The following is a 16,843-nucleotide window of genomic DNA, read 5'->3' as shown; positions in this document are numbered from 1 at the left end:
ATCCGTGGGGAGCGGTCCTGGGGTTCTCCTGGGCTCCCCTTCAATCTGTGGGCATCCAGCACTGGGGTGTCCCGGTTCCCCTCATCCCCTGGCTCGCTTGGACCGCTGCAGCTCCCGCAGCTTTTTCATCCAAAATTTGACGGATGCTGTTTGGGGAATAAGAGCAGCCTAAGGCGGGAGCGCTCGCGGCTGGCTCGGTGCTCCCTACAGCCCCTGTCCGTAGGGTCCTTGTCTGGGAAGGGATGGGATGGGATGGGATTATCCCCCGTGAAGTGTTTTCCTGCCTTTCCCGGTGCCACCAGCGCACCTGGGGCTGGCGGTGCCGGGGCCGTGCCCGGTGCCGGGGCTCGGGCGGGGTCGGTGGCTCCCGCCGCTGCTGAAGTGCTGGATAGCTACTGCTGCTGACCGCTGCCTTCTGCTGCTTCCCCAGGAGATGATAGAGAGCGATATCCCGTCCATAATGTCAGGAATCCTTAGGAATTCAGGGCAAAACCACCACCCCTCGCAGGAGTACAGGTGAGGTTTTATCCCTTTCAAAAACGTGCGCTGCACTGGCACAGCTGCCAACTCCTGTTGCTTCCTCCTTGTTTCCTAAAAAAAAAAAAAATCTTTTTAGCATGTAGAAATCCTCTTTTCTTCTTCTTCTTTATTTTTTTAAAGCTATCTGAATTATTTCTCCACTCTACAAAGATTTCTAAGGCTGATGACCAGTTACAAAGCATTCCTGATTTTAAAACGTTCCTGTTTAAAGTATTCACAATGGTGGCATTTGGAGGAAGGCTGGACTTGATAATCTTGGAGATCTTCTACATCCATAATCATTCTATAATTCTATGATTCTCTGATTTTGATAGTAACCTATATTTGACAAATACACTTCCAAAACCTTGGGCTGACCTCCCTCTAAACTCTCTGTCCTGTGCAAGCGTTGCCACAGGATATTCTTGTTAAAATACAATAATTTAAAAGTTCCCTTGCAGATCACTTTGCATTGTTATGGAGAGACTAAACAAGTGCAAGAGACACTGGAGGAGTTTTTAATTAAAACAAGCACTTGTGTAGCCCTCCAAAGCACTGACATGTCAAAGGGCTTTCAATATGAGCAAACCTGGCTTGGCCAAGAGCCTTTCATAATTTACTTTACCTGCACCACCGTGCTTCCATTTATCATTTCAAAGAATTGTTAGAGGTTACAGGAGGGTTCTGCATGAGTTACAGAGCCCTGGGTTATGTTAGGTTACATTTTGTCACATGGTGCAAAGCTCCAAGAAATACAGAACACACACAACACAGCTCCCACAACAAAGCACAAAGCAAAACAGAAGAAAATTAATTTTTTTTTTTTTTTTTTTTAATAAAATGAGCTTTGAGACACTCTTTCCTCCCACCCTAAGGAGTTTGCAACCTTTCCTGGGGCTGCTGCAGGTATTCTTCTCCCAGCCTCTCTCTATTCAAAATGCAAAGGCTGCAGCACAGCCTCTTGCAGCTCAACAAGGGATTTGTTCTAGTCCCTGCAGCCTCTGGGGAAAAGGTTTGTGCCTCTGTTTTTGCTGTTTACCGAGGCACTGTTTGCTCTGGGCATTTTTCTCAGCTCCGTAAATATTGGTGAAGAAATTATTGGGGATTTAAGGAAGGGTCTGGGTCAGAGGGACTTCTGGGGATGTGGATTTAAGGCTGGATCTTCAGTGCCCTGCAGAACTCACCACCTTAACAAAGCCTCCTTTTTAGGGAGAGAATTATTCTTTAACTCTGAGCTGCAGGGGGAAAAAAATGGCTTTTTGGGGGAGAAAGATAAGATTTCTCTTACTGCAGTAAAAAAAATCATAACTTTCTTCTTTTCCTCTTTTAAAAAAATAGCTTTGGGTCCTCTGTGAAACATTTTGAACTCAGTTCTCTAAAGTTTTTCACCCACTTGCGATTTCTTTACCGCGGCTTTAAAACGAATTATTTGACCTCGTTTAATAGTGGCAAATTCTGATAAAAATGCATAAAATCTGAACTGCACCATAAATGCAGAGCAGTATTTGTCCTACTTCATGAGAAAACACTTTGGATTATGTAAAAGAAAATCTTTTAGACTGAATGATTTTAAGAAAAGAATAGACCTGTCAAATTCTATCAGCTCTGTTTACTCTCCTGCTGTCACCACAGTCCAAGACTGGAACCCACAGTCCCGAGTTCTCCATGGGGGAGCATCAAGGCTCCACAAAATGGGGAATGGCCTCCAATTAACGAGTGGGAGGCTGGGGCTGTGCTGAGAATACTCTTGTGTCTCATTTGGAATCTTTCAATGGGACAGTTGGACCTGGAGGAGCCCCGGCTCTGCTGCGAGGGAGGAAAGGCTGGGAAGGGAGGGGATCAAACCCCCAGACACCCATCAGCCTGCAGGCAGATTGTGCTTACAGCTGGAAAACTTGGCATTTCGGGAGGTTTTTTTTAATTTTTTTATTTTAAGGGAATGTGGGAGAAAAAAAATTTCAGCAGCTCCTTGAATTGTGCAGCTCCAAAGCATCTGTGGTAAATTTGGCGTGGCTCAGGGCGGTGATGAGGCTGCTTTTGGCTGCTGTGTGAAATCCCAGGAGTTTTTGCAGCCCAGTAAAATGATTTTAGGCAAATATCTCTCCCAGCAGTGCAGCTGTGGGATGTAAAACAGCACAGGGACGATTAAAGGCCATCAGATCCCCTCCACTGCCTGTTCTTATGGGGCTGTCACTGCCTGGCTGCAGTGCAAAGTAATTCTTTATTTTAGCAGCTGCCTCTCTTAGATTCCTACAGAAAATACCACCATATTCAATATATTCATCCTTGTAGGGTTGACAAATATTTCTAATGGTTCCACATAGCGTTTAAGGGAATGAAAATAGAGAATTGTAACACACCGGGATTTTTTTAACCCTTATCACTTCATCCTTGTTAATCACAATTAATAATTTCACCTGTTTTAGTGCCAGTATTTTGATTTTAAATCATAGCACAGGCAGACCACAAGTTTTCTACGCAGTGGTGGCTCATGGTTTTTTTCAACACAGAGCTGTGCAAATTATAGGAGGCAGCTCCAGGCTTTTCCCATGGAATTTATGGGCTCATTCCTGGGAATCCAGGTTCTTCAGCTCCTGGGTGCTGTGGCCTTCAAGCAATATTTTGAATTGAGATATGGAATTAGTCATTTTTTACTTTAAGATCTGATTCAACAATATTTGGTGTAAGGACCATATTTCTTTTTTTTTTTTGTGTTATTGTCTATTTCCAGTGGACAGAAGCTTTGTGGAGTCATTTTGAAGGCCTTGCATTTTCTACATGCATTTTCCATATGCATTTTCTATATGTTAAACAGGAATTAAGCTTTAAATAGACTTATTTTTTTATCAAAAGGTGTTAATAATTAATAATACAATAAATTAGTGGATTATATAGTCCTTCGCTCTATTTTAATTATCTCTTTTGTTCTTAAAAAATTGTCTTACAAAATTAATTGGCTCATTAGTCTGATCAATTTTTTGCCATAATCACTTTATGTTGCCATAGTTTAGTGTAAAATCAGTTTAAGAACTGCTGTAGTCCACAAATTCTAGATGTGACAGCATCCCAGTGGGGAAAAAAAGATGAGAAATCTGTAACTTGAGCACATTTTAGCTGTAAGCTGTGCTCTCATATCTGGGGATTTTTTGCACTGGTGACACCTCTGTCCCCTGGGATGGATGGATGGATGGATGGATGGGAGTGTGCACACAAAAGGTTACAAATGCATCACTAACAACACCCTAATTGTTCCTGGAGCAAATGCCAGTGTCCATTGCTGTGACATTCCCGTGTGTGTCTGACAGGGAGTGAGATAATGACCCCGAGTGCTGCAGGAATTCCAGCACCGGAGTTGCTTCATTCTTTTTAAAAAAAAAAAAAAAGAAGCAAAAAAGGAAAAAAAAAAAAGTGAGAAACCTCCAAGGAATCAGTCAAACTGGATTGATTTAAGTGGATTAGCACAACTGTTTCCTCGGCACTCCTGAGATGTGCTGATCTGGAGGAATAAAAATTTGTGGCTTTTTGCTTCTCCCAAAGTCCCGTGGTGACAGCAGAGCTGGGAGGGGCTGGTTTGGGGCAGCACCTTGGGGGTCTTGTGAGACCAGAATGGGCTCACACCTTACCTGGGAAAGGATGCTTGGCCAGAACGGGGAAAGAGAAAGGGAATTGGGAATTTCCCAGCATTTCTGGGTGATCTCATGGGCTCGTTGCACCCAGTGACAAGCACAGAGAGTGGAGCTGCTGCCAGCCCCGTGACTGGGGGGTTGTGAGAACCCTGCCAGGGACAGGCTCTAGGGCTGATATTCCCTTTACACTGCACTCACACCTACAGCAGGCTCCAGTGCTAATGAACAGCAATTTCCAAGGAAAAAGCAACTTCCCAGTCAGACCATGGTTGTGTTTTTAACATAAAATATTCCTATAGTGCCCGGTGCTTTTGTTTGTTCTGACATCAGTCAAAGGCCCGATTTTTGTGTTGTTGGGGTTGGGATTTTTTACCAAACAGCTTCCAGAGTCAGATCCCAGGTGCATTTGGGAAATCCCAGCCTGGGGATGGTCAGAGCAGAGCAGGGAATGAGTGGCTGGGGGTGCAGTGCTGCCTCTCGTTTCCTCTCGGGTTTATGCATTACACATTTCACTGTAATCCAGATTCCACTGATCCCACAGCAAACTGGTGTAATGGGGATTGTGAAATGGAGCCGGGATGGATAAAAGGCTCCAGGAGTGCAGCTGGAGCCTGTTCTTAGTGCCAAGTACCTTTGCAGGAGATTTTTGGAGAGCATGGTGCAAGGAGAGGAGACCATCCCCACCTGCCAGGTTAATGATGTTATTTGCTTTTTCCTCACTACTTTTGGTTCTGATAATGCAATTTTTCTTGAGTTATAGATAAGGAGGGACTCCATTTGTCCCTGGAAAGCTGCTGGATTTCTGTTCTGATTTCCAGCAAGGCCAGAAGTAACTCAGAGATCTTGAAGATGGAGAGAGGGGTGGGATGATGGTTTGGGACTGGGGGTGTGTTGTGCCTTCAGGGAGGAATCTCAGCCCAAAAACTCTGGGAGCTGCTGGGTAAAGCAGGAGAGAACTGAGGCAGAAACAACTTGGAAGGGGCAGCTGGTTGTGAATATGGAAACCAGAAAATAGTGGGGGAAAAAAGCACCTGGGAGGCAGGAAAATGAAAGGGAGGGAGCAGAGCAGCTGGAATGAGGAGCTAAAGGAGATGGGGAAGTTGAATCGTTCAGTAAAACAGAGGACACTTCTCACCATGGACACAGCTGGACAGGCACAATACAAATCTTTTCCTTGTCTTGCATATAAGAACTCTCTGTGCTTGTCCTGGGGATTTTGTGTAATCCCAGACAAAGGAAAACACCACTTCTGGAAAAGGTTTTATTCAGAATTTTCCTATCCAATTGTCTCTCACTGAATAAACCATTGCAAACAGCTAATTAAGAACCTATCACCCAATTGCTCCTGCCTGATGAGCAGTTCTGTCACCTAAGCCTGGGCTAAAAACTAGGTGGCAGTGCTGGAAATGGGAAAAAAACCCTGTCCATTGAGTGAGGCTTAAAACTGTGGAATATCCCAAAGGCACCTGCAGGGTTTGGCCTGGCTTTGTTTCAGATGGAGGGTGATGAGGAGACAGTCCCCAGCCATGAGTTCACCATCCCGTGCAATGTGGAGGTGGATAATTCATGGACAATTCCCCTGGCAGTGGTTCCTGAGGTGAGGAACCACCTTAGATGCAGCTCCCTCCAGCTCAGCCTGAGGGGAGGTGGCAAAGTCCCACTGGTGAGTACAGACTCAGATCCAGCTCTGGTTTAAATTCCTGGTTTAAATTAATTCAAGGTCAGGCCAGGAGTGACTCCAGTTCCATGCTGTGCCAGCAGGATGCTCCTGATGGTGGGGAGAAAAAGGCAAAAATACCTTTAGGCAGCTGTGAGTGAGGATTTTGTGCTGCTGGCAGGCTCTGGTGAACTTTGCCAGGTGAGCCCAGCATCAGATCTGGAAAGGGGTCTCATTCCAAGGTGTTCCTGATCCAACATTTCCCTGATGGGATAAATATTTTGGGCAGGTAACTCCAGAGCAGATTGTAAAGACTAACAGTGCCATGGAGCGTTTCTGGATCACATCCAGTTCTCCAGGCACTTTTCACAGGGGGATCTATGGATCAGCATCCTGGGATACACAGAACTGGGGTTTAAACCCTCAGCACCCTCTGGATTCTCATCCTTGCAGGTGCCTTTCTGGAGAGAAACGCAGAGGCAGGGGGTGTTCTCCTGCAGAGGGGTAAAAGTGGAATTGCATCATTTCACCACACCTTGAAAAATAACACCAGGTTTGCAACAGGTTTGGTGGGAGTGCAGCCTCCTCCTGCCGGGGTTCAGTGACTCCAGGAGCTCTGGGAATGAGCAAGGGAGGCTCAGCAGTGCATTAATTACAGCCTATCACTATTTATCTCATTTACATGCACTGAAAGGCTGCTTTTACCACAGTGCCCCATTGTGCCAGGGGCTGTGAACACCCAGCCAAAGGCAGGAGCTCTGACTCCTGGAGTTTTTCCTCCAATGTGAGATGAGCAGGGTGGTGATGGGGAACAGAATCCAACCCCACCTGCTATTCCAACATGTGCTCATGGATCTGGGGTTGTCTTAGCACAGGTAATTTTCAGGTCAGGAAGACTGAACCCAGGAGATGACAATGTTGGTTAATCCCGTGCTTGGCTCTCTCTTTTTTTGCACTTAAATTAAAATTTCTTCACTGAAAGCAGGGCACACATGGAGCCTGTGGCCTGGGAGATGTGCTGGGTTTATGCTACAGAATTATCCTCGGGATTTTAAAACTCCTCAGCCAGGCAGCAATGGGAATTCTTTAAAATTTCACCTTCTTTAAGGCATGGGAGATCTCAACATGGGTTTTGAAGGCAGCCTGAGGAACAATCCTTAAACTTGAAACTATGGAATCATAGAATTATCAAATCCTGGAATCACATCCAATCATGGAACTGTAGAATCCCAGAATGGTTTGGGTTGGAAGGGACCTTAAATATCTTGTTTCAACCCTCTGCCACGGGCAGGGATGTAATTCTGACTGAATTTGCTTTCTCCCCCATGTTTTAACAGAATGTTGGTCTGACAACTAACAAATACATTAAAAAAAAAAAAAAAGAAGAAGAATAGTGAACAGGTTGAGGCTGTCTTAAAAGAGCTGTAAACTCAAATTCAAACTGTAAAAGAACTGTGAACTTAAATAGGGAAGGGAAGGGAAGGGAAGGGAAGGGAAGGGAAGGGAAGGGAAGGGAAGGGAAGGGAAGGGAAGGGAAGGGAAGGGAAGGGAAGGGAAGGGAAGGGAAGGGAAGGGAAGGGAAGGGAAGGGAAGGGAAGGGAAGGGAAGGGAAGGGAAGGGAAGGGAAGACCCTTGACTTGGAGAAAGAGCCACCTTGCACTCTTATCTAATTATTAAACACTATTACATCTTCCTATCTGTTTAAAACAACCTCGTGACAGCGACACCACCTTTCCACTCGACACCAGCCCCTTTCCTTGCCCCAGTTTGCATCCCTTGAGAGGATGCTGAGCGGGACACTCAGTCCCACCTCCCGAGGGCTTCCCTGGCTGCCGGGGGAGCTGCGGGCTGGGTGCATCCCGGGTGAAGGAGGGGAGGCATCCGCGTTTCTCCAGGGATGCTGCCGGGCATGGGAGGGTCCCTGACCCCGTTAGTGCCGCTGGCAGGGCGCGGGGTGCCAGATGGCGAGGGGGACGTGTGTTGTGTGTCGCCTGTCACTCGGGCAGATTAATGGGAGGTTTGTTAAAAAAAAAAAAAAAAGGGTGGGGGGGGGGGTCAGGACAATTAAGCGGGGTCCCCAAAGACAAAGGGGGACACGTGCCGCGGGCGTTGGGCGCACAAAGCGCCGGCGGCTCCCCCTCAATGGAACCAACTGTTGCAAAACGACCCCGAGCCTGCCCGGTTTTCAAATCATTTCATGCCCCTGTTTTCTTCCAATCCAGCCAATCTCCGAGCCGGGAGAGCCGTCACCTGATGGGCTTTTTTTTTTTTTTTTTTCCCTTTTTTTTTTTCTTTTTTTTTTTTTTAATGGATTGAAGTCCACAAGCCTCCCTAAATAACTGAACTGCGTAACCATGGCAATGCTAATTATTGCCCTATAACTACAGTAGAGAGAGAACTGCAAGGAAGATTCGAATGGGTTTTCTGGTTTTGTTGGTTTGGGTTTTTTTTTTGTTTGGTTTTTTTTTTTTTTGGTCAGGGTTTGAGCTTTTGGCTCTTGGTCCTGTGTTGATTTTTTTCCCCCCCCTTTCCTTCTTTACAAAATCTTTTTGCGAACAAATGGCGTTTTGATTTAAAGATCTCCCCCAGGGTGGTTCAGGGAGCTTTGATAGGTGTTTCTGGAATTCCTGAGTAGAGGAGAGAAAGCTCCAGGGCAGGCAGGCACGGGAGTTCTGCCTTGTCCTTTTAATCTGATTTGGAGTCGTGTAAAACATAAAAGATGCTTCAGCAAGAGACCAGATTTATTTAAGGTTTCTGCAGCATCAGTTGGCAGCAAACACCCATCAGCAGCAGACACCACTTTAACACATCCCCGAGAGCTCTTGAAAGCAAAAAGGTTTGAAAGCAAAATCCAACTAAATTATGTTCCTCTGAGAGATAAAGATGTTTTCCCGGATCTGAATCCCTTTAGGTTTACCCTGAGTGTCAGATGACAGCTTCCTGACATGTCCTAATTACTGCTTTACTCCTCAAGGTGCCAGTGACTCCTCTAATACTGTTTCACATAAATTAATTAATTTAGCCTTTCATTTGCAAGAGTTCCTTTATTGACTTCAACAGGAAGTTTGGACCACACAGGAATTTTTGAGCGCTGTAAATACATTCCAATATTCCCGTTTTGTACCACATGCTCTATCAGAAGCAAAGCAAAACAGGTGATCTGGAGCATGTAAAAGGTGTCAAAAGCAGAGCTTTAAACCAAAAGCAGCCTGTCACAGCTGCTGCTGGTGCCTGGCAGACACGGTGCCTCCAGCCCCAAACCTCTCATCTTGCTCCTTTACTCTGTCAAAAACTGCCTAAAAATTGGGGTTTTTTTAAGTATCAATAACTTCATGTATCTGAATGGAAGATATCAGCAGTTCAGTCTGGGAAGTTCTTTTTATGCAGCTGCTGAGCTGTCACCACTGACAGGATCCAGTGGCTGGGAAAAGATTTTCCAGGTGTTCCAGGGGCAGCAGACACATTCATTCCCCAGGAGCTGGGCACAGAGCTCCTTCCAAAGATTGCAGGGTTAACACTCAATGATCAGGTTCAAATCCTGGTTTCTCCCCCACCCAAGCCAAACAAGTGCAAATTTCTGACAGATGTGGAAATAAGGAATCGGTTTGGGTTCATTTCCAGGCAGTTTCTCTGCTGGATTCCTGGGCCTTCTTCCCCCACAAATGCTCCACAAGAGGTTTTCCTACCCAAAATGTTCCAAACAGGACAAAGGAACACAAGACCAGGTAAAGGGGGTGTCAGCAGCCAGCTGTGAAACCGCAGGGCACATCTGGATTTGGATACAGAATTCCAGCCTGGTGGTTTTTTCCCACTGAGCATCCCAGCCTCTCTTTGCAGGGCTGATGCAGCCCCATCCCTGCTCCCTGCTAACCTGCCCTGCTGCTTTGCAGACTCCTGGCTTCAGACCCGTCCCAGCTGAGTGAGGATGAGCTCCCAGGGGATTTGCAGTCCCTGTCCTGGCTGACATCCGTGGATGTGCCTCGGCTCCAGCAGATGGCCAGTGGGAGAATGGATTTCAGCCTGGGGGCCCAGAATGCCATGCTCCAGCAGACAGGTACTGTTGGGATGGGAAATGGGAATAGGGAATAACTGCTCCTTAAACAGCACAACCTGCCCCCACCACCACTCCCCCTCAGGCTCCCTTTTCCTATCCATTTATATTTTGCTTCCTCTCCAAAGATCTGGAGCCTGTTGGCTTCTCAGAAGGGCTCTGCTGGTGCCTTCCCCTCGTTCCAAGAGGGAGAGAGCTCGAGTACACTCAGATCCCATGGGAATTTCTGCTCAGTGCAACTGCTGGTGCCTTGTTGGGCTGAGGTATTTTAAGCCCTGGGTTTCAGAGGTTTTCAACAGCTCTGAAATTAGGAAATGAGATAATTAATCTTCCTGCTTTGTTTCAACACTGATGAAAGGAAGGGCACATCATTTACCTCACACCTCTTTGCTCCCTGCAGCCTGTGTTGGTTGAACTCCTTTCTTCCCTTTGTGAACATCCTTTAGGTAAACACACATCATTCCCTGTGGCATTCCACAGGGAGAGCTCAGCCCCTGCCTGCCTGAGAGCACAAAACCAGCTAAGCTGAATGTGTTTTTTCTCTTTTGTAAGACCCAGTGTCTGTGTCCCCACCGTGGGCTGTTAAACAGCTGCCACCCCTCATTCCCTGCCTAACGAGTTTTGGGAGCAGCTGATGTCATCTGGGCAAGCTGTGAAAAGCTCTGGGGATGGAAAGGTTGGATTCTCCACTCCAGAGCTTCCCTGTGTTCAGCTGCATCTGTTAACCACAGGGCCAGCCCCTTTTCCTGAGCTGTGCTTCCATGGGAGCATTCCCTGCCTTCCTCAGTTCCTTTTCCCTGAGCTGTGCTTCCATGGGAGCATTCCCTGCCTTCTTCTGTTCCTTTTCCCTGAGCTGTGCTTCCATGGGAGCATTCCTTGCCTTCCTCAGCCCCTTTTCCTGAGCTGTGCTTCCATGGGAGCATTCCTTGCCTTCCTCATCCCCCTTTCCCTGAGCTGTGCTTCCATGGGAGCATTCCCTGCCTTCCTCTGTTCCTTTTCCCTGAGCTGTGCTTCCATGGGAGCATTCCCTGCCTTCCTCTCTCCACGCCAGGTCCTGTGGGGAGCACGATGCACTCGACACCTGGAGCAATGATCCACGTCCAGGCCAGCCTCCCACAGGGAATCCTGGGCCTCAATCCCATTTCAACACATGGAGCCAATGTAAGAGCAGGCTTTGGTGGCTCCTTATCGCCCCAGCTCCTGGGACAAGGTGTTGGTAATTCCCTGACTCTCGTGTTTCTCTCTGCAGATGAGCCCCTACGCCGTGGGTGGGCAGCTGTCCCCGGGTTTGCAAACACAGCAACAGCTCTTCCCTCCTCCTCCTCCTCCTCATCCTCCTCCTCCTCACTCCCAGCAGGTGTTTGCCCTGGCCCAGAACCCCCAGCAGGTACTGGTATGTTCTTGTTGTCTGTCTTGGAGCACCTGCCAAGATCAAATCTAGATGTCTTTTTAAAGGAAACCAAAATATCCCTAAACCTACACACCCAGGGATATTTTGCATCCAGCATTTCCCTTCTTTTCCCTCTGCACACAGTGTAACCCAGCAGCAATCTACAACACCTCCTATGGGACACAGCCACACTTTTCCCAGCCACGCCTGGCTCCCCACTCTGCCCAGGAGCTGCATCCAAAGCATTATCCCAAGCCCATCTACTCCTACAGGTGAGTGGGGAGCAGGAAGCACATTGCCTACAGCCTGTCCTGGGATGGCTGTGACACTGCAGGGCTGTCTGAGTCCTTTGGAAGGGGACAAAAATCCCCTCATCCATGCAGGAGTTCTGTGGAAGCTGCTCCTGAGGGGCAGCAGCAGGGAACAAGCAAAGTAATTCCTTTGAAGAGCAGGAGTGATTTCTTTGGAGAGCAGCACAGAGGGGGAGTAACAGCACAGAGGAGTAAAATCTGAGGATCACAGGGAAGTGGTCACAGCAGCAGGCCTGGCAGAGCCCAGGGTTTGGACAATCCTTTTGGGAATGTGGTGTGACTCTTGGGGATGCTGCTGTGCAGGGCCAGGAGTTGGACTCGAGGATCTTTATGGGGCCCTTCTAAATCAGCTTATCCTGTGATTCTGGGACTGCTGAGCCCTTGGGGACAGAAACCCCAGGGTCCCAGCTGGTTGTGTCTGAAGAGGTGGGTCCAAGGTTGCTAGGCCAGAAGGAGGTATGGAGTGACAGGACAAGAGAAGTGAATTCCCACTGCCAGAGGGCAGGGATAGATGGGATATGGGGAAGGAATTCCCAATGTGAGGGTGGTGAGGCCACTGCCCAGAGAAGCTGTGGAAATGTCCAAGGCCAGGTTGGACTTGCCTTGGAGCACCCTTGTGGGACACATATTGAGAAAGTAAGAAAATTACAGCCTGAAAAATATTCCAGGCTGGAACTTCTCAGCTCTGTTCCCAGCCCATCAGCTGGTCCAGCTCAAGGCTAGGGAGAATTTCTCCCAGGGTGATAATTTGGTCACAATAAAAAGGAATTAATAACAAAGATAGAACACCTGTTGTGGTGTGTGCCCAGGCCCTGGCAATGGGGTGTCTTCTCTCCAAACCAATCACCTTTTCTCTACTCTGGGAGTTGCAGTCCTGTTATAAAACCAAGAGTGTTTCTGAATAAACTTGGCTCTTTCTTCCTGTCATGAAACACGACCATGTAGCTGTGCATCTTATTTCTGCCTCACTTAAATGGCTAAAACCCCATTCCACGGCTACACACCCTGGGCTAGTGGCAGGTGGCAGGGGGGTGGAAGGTCCCTTCCCACCCAAGCCATTCCATGATCCCAAGCCATTCCCGGCTCTCCCTGCCCGCAGCTGTTTGATCGCCATGGCGCTGAAGAACAGCAAGACCGGGAGCCTGCCCGTGAGCGAGATCTACAGCTTCATGAAGGAGCACTTCCCCTATTTCAAGGTACCTGAGCCTTCCCCACCACATCCCAGCCCCGTTTGTTTTTTTGTTTTTTTGTTTTTTTTTTCCCCTCCCCCACGGCTGCTTCCATTAACCCCTTCCTGCCCCTGGCAGACAGCCCCTGATGGGTGGAAGAACTCGGTGCGCCACAACCTGTCCCTGAACAAGTGCTTTGAGAAGGTGGAGAACAAACTGAGCGGGACTTCCCGCAAGGGCTGCCTGTGGGCCCTCAACCCCGCCAAGATCGACAAGATGGAGGAGGAGATGCAGAAGTGGAAGAGGAAGGATTTGGCTGCTATTCACAGGAGCATGGCTAATCCAGGTAGGGTTGGTGTCCCACATCCCTGCCCTGCACATCCATGGTATTCCCTCTGCTGCCTCCGGGGTTGGTGTTTGTAGGGATGTTTTAATATCCAGTCATATTTTTAATGTAGTTTTGTTGCCTGGAAAGGCTGAGCTGGAACAGAGCAAAAGGAATAAAGTAGGTATTTATTGAATGGATAAACTTTGAGCCTGGCCAGGCTACACCCAAATCAAATCCAAGATGGATCCTGGTCACAAGTTTTTACACTTTTATGACTTTTGGTTCATCTACATATTGGGGTCAATTATCCAACCACAGCCTCAGGCTATGAAATCTCAGCCCCCTTTCCCTTGCCATTGTTTCTGCTTTTTGGGTAACAGTTGTCCTTGATTCTCCAGCTAGAAAGGAATTGTTTTGTCTAACTCCCCTGTGAGGAGACCTTACTAACACCTAACAAGAAGTTTCAGAGTTCCACACTAAGCAGCAGAGATTCCGAAAAATATAAAAGCTAAAACCCAAGGCACTTCTCATAGAGAAGCATTTTAATGCTGTTTCTTGCCTGTTCTTCTGCAAAATTCTCCCTTTCCTAAGACATTTTCTTATCTATAAAATAGAATTTGTTAGTATTTATACTGTATTATTATAAATATTATATATGTGATATATTTATTTCTATCTTATTTATTTATAATTTCCCCCCTTATAAAATTTCTTATTTATAAAGAATGTTTTTAAAGCTTTCAGGAGCTCCGTATTGACAAAAGCAACTGGAGGTTATTTGTTACAAAATCAGTAATATGCAATCACATAAATTATATATTATTTGTTTAAAAGCAAAAGGGTCACTGAAACAGGATTTTTTTGTAGTTATTTGGGGGATAAGCAGAATTCTGTGTGTTTCTCTGAGCACAGAGTTCTGCAGCTGGGGGTGAGCTGCTCTGCAGTTTCATGCTCATTCTTTAGCTCAGTCAGGGATAACCATGGAAGTGGATTTGGGGAAGGAATTTGGTGGCATTTCTTTGCTCCCTGCACGGTCACGACCAGTGACAGTCAGTTCATGGTATAAATGTGGTTGTGCTTTGGGCAGTCCCTGCTCGAACAAATGGATTAAAGCATCTCTTTTCCTCCTTGGATTGGGCAGAGGAGCTGGACAAGCTGATCACTGACAGACCTGAGAGCTGCAGGCGGCCCAACAAGCAGGCAGAGCCCGAGGGGACCCCCCTGGGCCGCATGTCCGTGTCCCAGCTCCAGCCCCAGCCCATCATGACGCTGTCCCTGCAGTCCCTGCCCCTGCACCACCAGCTCCAGACCCAGGCTCGCCTCGCCCCCAACTCACCAGCACCTGCACAGACTCCTCCTCTGCACACCCTGCCTGACATGAGCCACAGCCCCCTGCCCCACCCCATGGGACGAGCCCCGGACTTCCCAAACGTGGCAGTGGACATGAGCACGGAGGTGGATGCTCTGGATCCAAGCATTATGGATTTCGCACTGCAAGGTACGGGGGAAGGCTCTGGGGAGGGCGACACTGGGGTTTGGGGTAGTGTTTAACCCTGAATATCCAACCAGGATCTTCATTGGGGTGTTCTGGGATGGGGCTGAGTGTCGGCATCTGTAGGGTGACTTCTGGGGTCCCCTCAGTGGGTTTTTGTCCCACTCATGCTTTGGAGTTCTCTTCTTTGCAAATAGAAATTCCATGTTTGTGACAATAGTCCTGGGTAGAGCACAGGTAGAGAGGTGCAGTCTGGAAAAGTCTGGAAGCAGAGGATTTGGGAGATAGGTACACTTGCTGCCCAGAAAGGTCTGGAATCCCAGAATTTGGGGGGATCAGACTTGCTGCCCAGAAAGGTCTGGAATCACAGGACTTGGGGGATCAGACTTGCTGCCCAGAAAGGTCTGGAATCCCAGGATTTGATGGACCAGACTCGCTGCCCCTTGCACCACAGTGGCGCCACCCTCGAGCAGCAAATCCCTTTAGCTCCAGCCTCGAGGGCTGGGGATGTGCTGCTGTGAGCAGGTTTCCATCTTTTCCAGGGAACATTTGGGAGGAGATGAAGGATGACAGCTTCAGCCTGGACACCCTGGGCGCCTTCAGCAACTCCCCTCTGCATCTCTCTGACTGCGAGCTGGGCACGCCCGGCCTCACTCCCGTGTCCAGCGGCAGCGACCGCTCCTTCTCCGACCTGCAGGTCACTGGCCTTTACACCACCTACACCACCCTGGACAATGTGGCAGCTGCTCAGTACATGAACCCCCAAGGCAACAAACCCATCCCTCTGCTCTGAGCTTGGCACCGTTCCACGGATCCCGAGGGACGGTTCTTCCCCGTGGTTAAAATCCGACCGGGAAGCTCCAAGAGCTCGTCCTGCTTTGGGATGGTGTTGGCTGCTTCCAGCGTGTGAGGTGAAAATGAATCAAGCTGGGACTTGGTAGAACCACTTTCCCCCATGGCAAGGTCATGGATATTTGTGTTGTGGGACTGGGGAGCTCTCCAGAAGGATCTGGAAGGCAGCAGGAACTTTCATTGGAATGTAACTGAGCTAAAAATCAGCCAGTTAAGGGAATTAAATTTATTCCACACTGTGCTGGAGCTGCTGTGTCACCACTGTCACAGAAGCCACCACAAGCCAAGGGGCTGGCCAGCCCCGAGTTGGTTGATTGTGCCCCTGCTGTGTAATTTTTTTCTTAATTTGCCAAATTGGACAAAGACCTCCCCCAGTTCCTGGAGACATTTGCACCACTAACACTTTTCTGATGTTACTCTTGTTAATTTATTGTTAGGAGGTAGGAAAAAGTGAGCAAAACCACTAAAAAAGGAAAACTCACCTCCCTAGCAGACCACTGTTGTATCTAGATTTGTAAAAGTCCTCACCCCTGAAGGAAGTGGTACTACTGAACTATTAAACTGATCACTGGCTAGAGGATTTTAGGAATTATGCCGATTTTTAGGATTTTTTAAAAAAATAGATTTGTTTATAGTCTTGTGTATTGTGCTTCTGTCTATTCTTGTGCTAGGCAGTATTACTATTTGTAAATTTATTTATATTTATTGTTATGAAAAGAAATTATGTGAACTGAGCACTGTTCAATTTGTATAATGCTGCAGTAACCTGTTTTACAGCCACTAAATTATTCATCATCAGAACCACAACCATCTTATCACAGTTTTTAAAACTACATTTCTTTAATAAGCACTTTTGATACTGTGAAACTCATGCTTTTTAAAAAATTCAGAGACCAAATATTGTCACTGTACCTTTCATAATAGTCTTTGCTAATTAACTAAAAAAACCCTGATTCTAACGTAGCTTTTAAAAGAAAATTTTTCAAACCCTGCTTTGTACTTGTTAACATGCATTGCAAATAATGTGATGAAACATCTGAAATATGTTGGAATTTAGCATTTAGTCTACTTATACCTCTGTGAGCAAAAAGTGATATTTATATCTTGGGTTTTGTCTGTTCCTGTGCATTCAGAGAATTTCCCAGTGCTGTATCCAGGGCCTCCCAGACTTTTCTCTCCCACACCCATCCATGGATTAAAGCTGGAGGGTGCAGGATGCTGGAGTGGCCCCAAAGGGCACTTTCTTGCTTGAAAATATGAAGATCAGGGGCTGAAGATCTGTGCCTGTATCCTCCCAGAGCATCCCTCCATGGCAACCTCTTCCAAAGGGCACCATGATGCTCCACACCATAATTTATTGTTCAAGGACAAATGTGATGAATGATCCTTTGCTGTGACTGGTGTCACCTACGATGTCTTTGCTTTTTTAAATAAACATTTCTTAGCAC

The 16,843-nt window shown here is 47.3% G+C and overlaps 1 protein-coding gene across 1 annotated transcript; it reads left to right on the top strand.

Moving 5' to 3' along the window:
• The first annotated feature begins 433 nt into the window (after positions 1–433).
• Positions 434–15,861, top strand: FOXN4 (forkhead box N4). Its single transcript, XM_014874871.2, has 9 exons — positions 434–516; positions 9,693–9,818; positions 10,873–11,014; positions 11,103–11,210; positions 11,388–11,515; positions 12,654–12,750; positions 12,862–13,069; positions 14,193–14,549; positions 15,086–15,861. Exons 1-9 carry the CDS (start codon positions 434–436, stop codon positions 15,334–15,336), a joined length of 1,500 nt encoding a protein of 499 aa, XP_014730357.1. The 3' UTR covers positions 15,337–15,861.
• Positions 15,862–16,843: the final 982 nt, after the last annotated feature.

Source organism: Sturnus vulgaris, chromosome 19, assembly GCF_052056855.1.
Source record: "Sturnus vulgaris isolate bStuVul1 chromosome 19, bStuVul1.hap1, whole genome shotgun sequence".
Taxonomy (NCBI): Eukaryota; Metazoa; Chordata; class Aves; order Passeriformes; family Sturnidae; genus Sturnus; species Sturnus vulgaris.
The sequence above is the reverse complement of the archived record's forward strand: the minus strand, read 5'-3'. Positions and strand labels throughout refer to the sequence as shown.